The sequence below is a fragment of the Nicotiana tomentosiformis genome, chromosome 4 (genome assembly GCF_000390325.3).
Source record: "Nicotiana tomentosiformis chromosome 4, ASM39032v3, whole genome shotgun sequence".
NCBI classification, from domain to species: Eukaryota; Viridiplantae; Streptophyta; class Magnoliopsida; order Solanales; family Solanaceae; genus Nicotiana; species Nicotiana tomentosiformis.
The window spans coordinates 95,931,288-95,941,866 of record NC_090815.1 but is presented as its reverse complement, the minus strand read 5'-3'; the positions used below and the strand labels follow the sequence as shown (position 1 = coordinate 95,941,866).

At 34.2% G+C, this 10,579-nt stretch overlaps 1 protein-coding gene across 1 annotated transcript; it reads left to right on the top strand.

The window, feature by feature from the left end:
• The first annotated feature begins 8,503 nt into the window (after positions 1-8,503).
• Positions 8,504-10,293, top strand: LOC104088533 (sugar transport protein 12-like). Its single transcript, XM_009593230.4, has one exon. The coding sequence runs from the start codon at positions 8,552-8,554 to the stop codon at positions 10,118-10,120; it is 1,569 nt and encodes a 522-aa protein (XP_009591525.1). The 5' UTR covers positions 8,504-8,551; the 3' UTR covers positions 10,121-10,293.
• Positions 10,294-10,579: the final 286 nt, after the last annotated feature.

Here is a 10,579-nt window from a genome sequence, read left to right as displayed (position 1 = left end):
GTAGTAATTTATAGATAGTAGAAGGTAGACTCAAAAGTGCACCTTAGCAAAAGGCAGTCTTGGCCCCAAAACTAGGGTGCTTGTCGGGCGGATCAGACGGATAATTACGCTTAACGGTTCGGCTTAACGGTTATCGAATTATAAATATAATAATCCGCTAGCCATCCAATAAGACAACGAGCGGATTGATATCGGATTAACAATTATCGGGCGGTTATCTGGCGGCTTATCGGCTAAACCAAATAGTATTGTTTTTGAATAATCATTCAATCAATACCAAACAGTTTCAAATCAATACCAAATTTTTAATACCATTTAAGATCTAACCAAACAGTATTTTGAATTGAAGAATCTTCAGGACTATTCATACACGTATTAACCAAGTTCAGTAATCAATCAAACATTCATTCTTCACAAAACAAAAAAGGACATGCGTTCTTCCAGAAAAGCAGATTTTAAAAAAGGACATAAAACTAGACAATCTAGTCAACTACTTTTAGTTCATTGCACTACAATATGATCACTAATCAATTCCACAAAACTTATCAATTATCCTCCTGTTCATCTAACAAAAGGTATTAGAACATATAATGGCCACCGGCTGTCCACACTTGCTAAGTTGCATGACAAAGAATTGTCCGAGAAAGGATCATCATTACTTCAACCCCCTCCGTGATAACCTTTCCTTTGAATTCCTCTTCCGTTTGTTCTGCGAGGGAAGAAGTCCAACTAATACAAGTCTTGACAGCTTTTCCATCTAATATGTAATGCATTCTTAAGTACCTATGGCACATAGAAATCGACACCAAGCGTGTTTGGTCAAACAAAGTGTAAATACATAGGGGTTTCAATAGTACTTTATTTATATATATAGGAGTAAAAGTATAAATATAAAAATTCTTAACGGGTTAACGGTTTACCCGATAAGAAAATTAAGTAATCAGCCCCCAAACCGTTAAAGCCGTTAATTACAAAATCTCAATTGTTCATCATTTACCCGCAAAGGAGATAGTCTAAAGAAGGATTGGCACAATGATGAAAATAGTTCTGAGAGAAAATGCTAATAGGTCTGTCTCAAAGGTGTAAAAAAGGGGATACATAACGAAGAAAACCAAACGAATTGTCTATTAGGCTCATAACCTTTTATGTATAAATAGATTGTTGGTAAATACAAACATGCTTGTTAAATGTTTAATTTGCAGTTCGAGAAAAAGTTTTGTCAGTTTTGTCTAGAGCTCTTCTCGAGTTGTCATGAGAATTATGTCATCCAACTATTATAACTAACTCAATTAGATGTTGTTCACTTTATTAAAAGGAATGCATGTACTTTCACTAAATATTCTCAAATGCCTAATCCATACAATGATCTTTGTGGAGTTAATTTTATTCAGAACATTTTTTGGCAGTTTATCCACTTGGGTGTAGTTATTGTCTTCTTTAAATCGAACCCCTATTTATTGTACATCAACTCATCTTGATAAATAGAGTAGTAGGTTTTAATTTCTTTAATTTGAATCTTGAGAGTAAATATTTTTACGTTTTACTCCTCTTAATAAGTTGATCCAGTGCCAAGCAAAATTAATTAGGCCAATGAACTTCAACTACTGAATAGCCAAAAAGAAATATCTTTTATTTCCCAGATCTGCATATGGCATCATGTTTATCACGAGAGCGGGCACGTGCATTTGGGCTCAATTTTTAAAGGGAAATTTCATCGTAAGAACAATTGGGAAAGAGAGACAAAATCCGGTGTCACCAGTAAATGAGCATCTATACATTACAAGTCTGGAAAGCACAGTCTATAATAGTCTGAGACCAAATACAATAAACAAAGAGATAGGGAAGGAGAGACAAGGTTTGCGAAACACGACAACTACCTCTGAATCTCCGAAAAATTAACTGTGCGAAAGAATCAACACCCACTGAATTCGGGATGACCTGGATCTGCACATGAAATGCAAGGTGTTGTATGAGTACAACTAACTCAGTAAGTAACAATAATAAATAAGAACTGAAAGTAGTGACGAGCCTCACAGCTAAGTCCAAATACAGTAATTTTCAACACAAAAAGGGTAGGCATGCTCTCAAGTTCAACATTTGAAATTCTACAATAATTTCATATCAACTTCAACTGAAACAGAAGATAATATCTTTCAGAAATTTTCAAAACAGTGATATATGACAGTGATAATGTCTTTCATTCAAATATATAGTCTTGTTTTCAGTAACAATCTTTTCTTTTGATATGCAAGCTTGGCCCCAAAACTGTACTCAGCCATCTTAAAGCTAGGAATTTGAGGGGAAATGCTAATAGGTCTGTCTCAAAGGTGCAAAAAAGGGATACATAATGAAGAAAACAAAACGAATTGTCCATTAGGCTTAGAACCTTTTATGTATAAACAGATTGTTGGTAAATACGAACATGCTTGTTAAATGTTTAATTTGCAGTCCGAGAAAAAGTCAATGCGGGGCCGCCTCTCGGATTCCGATAGAATTTTCACGAAATCCGAACATCCATTCCGATACGAGTTTAACCATACTAATTTTATCAAATTCTGATAACAACTCGACCTCCAAATTTTAAATTTTCGTTCTTCAAGAGTTTTATAAATTTCTCCAAGTTCTTCCATTTGATTCACTAATAATTGATGAAAATAACCATGGAATCATGAAGTATAATCACTTTTGGATATAGAACACTTGCCCCAATCCATATGGTGAAAATCATTTCAGTCCGAGCTCCATAGCTCCAAATATGTTAAAATAGTCGAAACCCCCATTTTAAGAATTTGTCTAGACAAGTCTCATTTGACATTTGAGACTTATAAATTGTATTTGACACTAGCGATTTGCCTCAGTCCCAGAAAAATAGCAGTCCTTCCCGATACGAAAATGGACATAACTCTATCATACGATGTCCGAATGATGAATCGTTTAACTTTCTGGAAATTTGACACCAAGGGCTACAACTTTTATGTTTTGCTCATCTTCTAATTCCTTATAGATGGAGAGATATAAGCTCCCAAAGTCAGCCCCGTGCAGGAGAAATTTCTGCGATGCACAGTGCCAGGCAAAACAACTGCAGTACTATGCTTTAGTTAATCGATTATAACTTTATGTACAAATGTCCAAATGATGAATGGTTTTATTTCTGGAAACTCGACTCAAAGGACTACAACTTTTATTTTTGGATCATCTCCAAATTCCTTAAAGATTACGAGATATAAGCTTCCAAAAGCAGCCATGTGCAACAGAAATTTCTGCGATGCACATTGCTGTAGCCAAAAACCAACAGTTAAAAATGGCCTAGAAATGGTCCGAAACAACTCCGAAACTCACCCGAGCCACTCGGGACCCCATCCGAATATACCAACAAGTCCTATAACATAACACAGACTTAGTCGAGGCCTCAAATAACATCAAACAACATCGAAACAATGAATCGCATCTCGAATCGAACTTATGAGTTTATGAAAAAATTTCAAATTCTATATCTTGTGCCGAAAGTATCAAATCCATCCGGAATGACTTTAAATTTTTCATGCAAGTTATAAAATGACATAATGGAGTTGTTCCAATCTTTAGAATTTAATTCCGACCCCGATATCAATAAAGTCAATTACCGATCAAACTTTCTAAAAATCTTCCATTTTTCAATTGTCGCCAAATTGTGGCGAATTGTCCTACGGACTTCCAAATCTAAATCCGGACATATGTCTAAGTCCGAAATCACCATACGAAACTATTGACATCATCAAAATTCTATTCTGGAGTTATTTTGTTCAAAAGTCAAACTCGGGTCAACTCTTTTCATTTAAGCTTCAAAAATAAGAATTGTTCTTTCAATTTAATTCCGACTCTTCCGAAATTCAAACTTGACCACTCACACGGGTCATAATACATATTACGAAGTTTCTCGAGATCTTAAGTCGCTGAACGAAACGTTAATTCTCATAACGGCAAGTCGGGTCGTTACAACATGTAAAGAATTGCACGAAAAAACATAATTTTGATAAAAAAAGATATTGAATAATCAACGATAATTCATATTTGAGGTGACACTACTAGAAATCCGGTAAAAACCGACTAAAAAAACTGACCAACGTTGGTCGGTAATGGCCAATAACCGACCAAAACGTGACCATTTATATGTGGACGGTATTTTAGGGGTCGGAAAGGCATACCGACCAAAGTTGGTCGGAAATTACCGACCAACTTTGGTCGGTCAATTAAATTCAAAAAAAAAGTATTGCAAAAAAAAACCGACCAAAGTTGGTTGGTATTTTAATTATGTAATCAAATGATTCAACATCTGGTAATCGAACCGGAGTCCGTACTATGGCAGGATACTATTCTACCACTAGACCATTGGTGCATTTTATTTTAAAACTGTCTTTTATTTGATTTATACTCTTTAATTGTATTTTCGCACGAAAATAACCGACCAAAGTTGGTCGGTTTTTTAAAATGACCGGCCGAATTAACCGATCAATTTTAGTCATTTTTTTAATATTAATTTTTATTTATTTTAATTAAAAAACCTACCAAAGTTGGTCGGTTTCTAGAAAAATAAATTTTGCGGGACTCAAAAATAGTTTCCAGCATTTTTTCGCCAAAGAAAACCGACCAGTTGGTCGGTCGACCTTGATCGATTTTTGCCGAATTTCTAGTAGTGTGAGAGGTAGGCGTGAGTTTAGACTTTGAAGAGCAATCAGGGCATTTGTTTTTCCTTTGGACAATAGAAGGACTTAAAAAGAAATTATCGGTAAATAAGATAATGACTGAGCTATAAATTTATAAAAATTATTGATAATAATTTAGTTTGGATGTTTATGTCATTACTAAAGTATGAATAGGATACGATTGCAATTTTAGCAGTCGTATAAAATGAGTAAAATATAATAAAAAAATTCAGTTATTGGTAAATTATCTGACATAAATTTTATAATAACTAATATGAAATATACATGCAATGTGCTAAGGTAGTAAAGTTGAATGATCTTACGCTACTTCTGTGACTTTTTTTGTACAATGAACCAAGTACAAGAAGATACTACTAGAGTGTATCAAACTCTTAAATATGATTAATTTTATCATTTTGAAACTTGTAAATTCTTATATTGTAAGGCAAATGCATCGTTTGAATATTTTTATGCTATTTTTTTGAAAATATTTTTATTAGCATGAGGGGCGTTGCGCGTATGCTAGTACATTAAATATCTCTTGAAGAAGAGGAATAGAAAGGTTCATAATAAGCTAATAAGCTTTCGCCCGGAAACAACCTTATTTTCTCTATCTGCTTCGTCGAAGTCGGAAGGAGATCCTTTTTTATCGGTATGCCATTACTGCTTGAATACCTTCACTTCGGTTAGCTTTGCTTGACTAATCGATGGAACACCTATCTTTCTACTCTTTCTTTCTCGTCTGAAGGCACAGGCAGGCCTATGATCGATCTATGTGAACTACATCGGTCGGTTGAGGGACGGGACCGGGAGCAGCAGTAGGAGAAGCGATAAGCCATAATATAAGAGAAGCTCTTCGAGCTTTCTTCGCATGCTTGAGCGCATTCCCTTTCTATTAGTAAGGTTGTCAAATTTTCTTTAGTTCATTTATGACTATAATATAAATAATAGGGGTAGAGGGGCGCTAACGAGCAAGAAAACGGATGCGCTAAGGTACAACTTCGTGCAGCTGCTACACCCTTGCTTCTTGCCTTATCATTCTCATTACGACGTTATTCTCTCTGTGTGTGCGCACAGAATGAAGGAGCAGAAAGAGAAAATACCTGCATGGTGGAGCATTGACAGCACTGAACGGCGACGAACCCCATCGGCATCCTTCGGGCGCCGGCGATTGGTCCGTCAAAGGTATTGGAGAATAGTGATAAATCGAATTGGCGGGAAAAAAAATGAGACTTCAAAATTTTGGCTTTGGAAAAGGAAAAAAAAAAAAAGTAGGACCTCCGCCAAAATATTTGGGTTCACTCCCGTGGTTGAAAGTAAAATTATTTTTTAATAATTAAGTACTAAAGTACTAAAGAGAGCGGTACTAGATACCGAATGGATAACCAAATCAACATCACCTGCTCAACAATAACAACAAATTCAGTATAATCCCGTAAGTGAGGTGTGGAAGAGTAGTGTATATGCAAACCTTACCTCTACCTGGTGAAGATAGAGAGGTTATTCTCGATAGATCCCCGTGTCAAGAAAAGGTAAAAAAAGAAGCAACAACAACAAACAATTACAGCAACAGAAAAGTACGATAACTGAAGCGATCGAAATAACATGTATGATGAGAAATCTAAGAATAAAAAAAAATATAAGAATAATACTACTACTACTGGTAAGGAAAGGAGAAACTCTCAACTACTTATTAACCGTTTACCCTAATTCTCGACCTTCACACCCTCCTATCAAAAGTTATATGCTCAATAAGTTGAAGATGCACCATGTCCTGTCTAATCACCATTATTCCGTTGCCTAGCATAAAGCAATAAAATTATTAAAATGCGATAAAACATTATGAAATGGAATGGATACCTTATGTCTCATAAACAAATTGTCCATATTAGGAGGATAAGCTTTTGGAACAGATTTTTTTCTTTCACAAGTAAGATTTAAAACTTACGAAAAAAATCCTTATATTCCTTAACTAAATAATATCATTATAAATAAATTAAAGATCATCCCAATGAAAAATATACCTTTCATAAACTTAATGCTTGAGATATGAAATAAACTACTACTGCTATCTTTTTGAGGAAGTAGGGAAGGGGAAAACATCAATTAAAATCTTAAGATTGTATTACTTATTAAAAATGTTGCAGATGATAGTACAAATAAGGTGAGGAATAATGTTTTTAAAAAAATTATACTTTCACAATGAAAAAATATATATGTATCTTGATTATGTGAATTATGCAATTAAGTTTCAATACAAATTACATGCTATATTTAGTGATTAATTATATGTTAAAATCGTGTTGTTTCCTATATCATAGTTCTCACAACTACAAATAACTCATCGAATATATATGATGAATAATGATGGTGGAAATAGTATGAATTTATATAACTCTTCAATTTGAAATAGGTGAAATCATTTACATCCCCCAAGTTTGCTTTAAAAATTAAATTCATCATCCAACTTTGAATAATTATCATTCTACTCCTCATATCAAAGGTGACTTCTTAAAATATCAATTTTACCCTCTACAATTTTTTTCTCTTATTTTTATTCTAATTATATTTTTTTATTTTTAATTTATGGTATCGACTTACCTATAGATAAATTAAAAAAACTTTTATCGAAACCAAAAAAAAGTGAGAAGTGGTAGTCAAGCATATAAGTTATTGATGTTCAAAAGTTAAATAAATGAGAAAATAAAAAGTTGCAATTAATAATTTACTCGTATCAGTAATATTATTAATAACAATCAAAACTCAATTTATTTACAAAATTTAGAATAAAAGAGAGTGAAAATGTTATAAATTATACAATACAGGTAATAAAAAAATAATGGGCGTAAAATAGAGGATAATTTTATAATAAATTTGCAAACATTATCTATTTACACTTAACATGAACTTTAATTATAATTTAAAAAAACTCTAGTAATAACAATCAAAACACAAAAATTTATATACACATAGAGTATAATAAAAATAGTGGAACTTAAAATCTCACACCACACATACCGACATACATTATATGCATTTTAATATACATAATATTAAAATAATAATAATAATAAAGTAGCAATATATTTGGTAACAAATTCATAATATAATTATTTTATTTATAATGTTAGTGAACTTAGATTAAATTATATAGTAATATATAATATTTTTAACTTATGAATAAATACCTGCATTAAAAAATATCTAAATAATATAAAAAAATGTATTATATACATGGAGAATTGAAAATGTCAAGGGTAAAATAGATATTGCATAGGATGAAAATGATAATTGTACAAAGTTGGAGGATGAGTTTGATCCTTAAAGTAAACTTGGGGGATGTAAATAATTTTCCATAACAGGAAAAACAATAATTCCTTCCATAATAGGAATGCCGCATTATGAGATTGTAAATTTTAATTTTAAAGACATACTCTAAATGTATGTACTCAAATTTGATCAGAACACTTACAATGGAAAATCAAATTGGGCGACGCGCGTCTTACATGTAATCATGTTTGAAGTCCAATGTAATTCTAAATCTCGCATGACTTGTCCTTTTTAATTGGTTTAGAATTAGAATTTTAATTTCCTTTTAAGATATACATAACTTGTCCTGATTATATAATAACACGGATATTACCACATTACATACGACATGAAAAGGAAGGCATAGTCCTACTAAAATTAGAAGTGTGTAAGAAGGGTAATGTCATACAATGAAGAATAATCCTAATCCGACTAGTTTTCGATCTCGGTTTTTGATACATCTATATATACCCTTCTCTACCCACGCCTAAGGACACCATCTCAAACACGTAATCTTTCTTTCTTTGTTCTGCATAGTATTTTCTTTGATCAATATCTTCATGGCTGGTGGAAACTTTATCCCCGGCGGTGGCGGAGACAATCCAGATGAGTATCCAGGGAAGCTAACATTGTACGTAGCCATGACTTGTATCATGGCAGCCATGGGAGGGTTGATCTTTGGCTACGACATTGGAATTTCAGGTGGAGTTACTTCCATGGATCCTTTTCTCAAACGCTTCTTCATGTCTGTTTACCAAAAAGAGGCTTTGAACACCTCGACCAACCAATACTGTAAGTTCGACAGCCAGTTGTTGACCCTTTTCACGTCTTCTCTCTACGTGGCTGCCCTGTTTGCGTCCATTGTTGCTTCTCATGTTAGTAAAAAACGTGGCAGAAAAGTTACTATGGCCCTTGGAGGTCTCTTTTTCTTGATAGGCGCCGTCCTCAACGCTGCTGCTATCCATATTAGTATGCTCATCTTGGGTCGTATTCTTTTGGGGATTGGTGTCGGATTTGCTAATCAATCTGTCCCTATTTATTTGTCAGAAGTTGCTCCCTACAAATACAGAGGGACTTTCAACGTGTTATTCCAAATGGCCATCACCATTGGGATTCTGATAGCGAATTTGGTCAACTTTGGAACTAGCAAAATGTCTGGCGGTTGGGGTTGGAGGGTTAGCTTAGGAGGTGCAGCCGTGCCAGCACTAGTCATCCTGGTTTCCTCAATGTTTCTCTCTGATAGTCCGAGTTCGTTGATAGACAGGGGAATGAAAGAGGAGGCAGAACAATTGTTGAAAAAGATAAGAGGAGTTGATAATGTGAATGCTGAATTTAATGACCTTGTTATGGCGAGTGAAGCATCCAAGAAAGTAGAAAGGCCATGGAATAATCTTTTATTCGTCCGAAAGTATAGACCGCAGTTGGTTTTGTCAATTCTGATACCATCACTCCAGCAGCTTACGGGAATCAACGTGGTCATGTTCTATGCTCCAGTACTTTTCCAAACATTAGGGTTTAAGAGTAACGCTTCGCTTATGTCAGCTGCTATCACTGGCGGTGTCAACGTGGGTGCAACTTTTATTTCAGTCTTTTGTACGGATAAGTTTGGGAGGAGAATACTCTTTTTCTGGGGTGGCATCTTCATGTGTATATTCCAAACAGCAGTGGCAGCTCTTATTGGGGCAAAATTCGGAACAACAGGGAATGCAGCAGATTTGCCACTTTGGTTTGCAGCTTTAGTGGTTGTCTGCATCTGTGTATTCGTTGCTAACTTTGCATATTCATGGGGTCCTTTAGGATGGTTGGTTCCGAGTGAGATTTCTCCATTGGAAGTTCGATCTGCAGCACAATGTGTTACTGTCTCCATGAACATGTTTTTCACTTTCGGAGTTGCACAAATTTTCTTGAAGATGCTATGTGGGATGAAGTTTGGTCTATTTATCTTCTTTGCGGTCTTTGTGTTAATAATGACTGTGTTTGTCTACTTGTACGTGCCCGAAACAAAGAATATACCAATTGAAGAGATGTCTCAAGTTTGGAGAGAGCATTGGTACTGGAACAAGTTCGTGGATGATGCAGAACCAAAGCCACAAGGGAATGGCTTAAAGCCCGCAAAGGAGATAGTCTAAAGTAGGATTGGCACAATGATGAAAATAGTTCATCTGTATAGTTTTAAGTTTTACTGTTTTCTATCTTTACTTTCTTTTAATGTTTTGGAATATTTGGGTGTTCTTAGACTTTGTTGTTTTTCCATAGTAGTATTGTTTTTCTTTCTCAGTTCAATATATTCTTGTTTTCAGTATCTTATCAATCTTTTTTCAACTTTTTTTTATGATATATGTGCAAGAGTGTTTATAGATAGTAGAAGAAGATTCAAAAGTGCACCTTAGGATAAAAGAAAAAGAATTGCGATCTTACATTTAACAAGCTTCTTTTATGCATCATATTTGTCATCTAAAACGACCAATAAAGTATCCATGATTTTAGATAAGGCACATCAATCTCCAAATCAAGTTTGTCTTACACATAATCATGTTTTTCATGTATAATGTAATTCTAAATCTCGCAAAATCCTATTATTTTGGAAG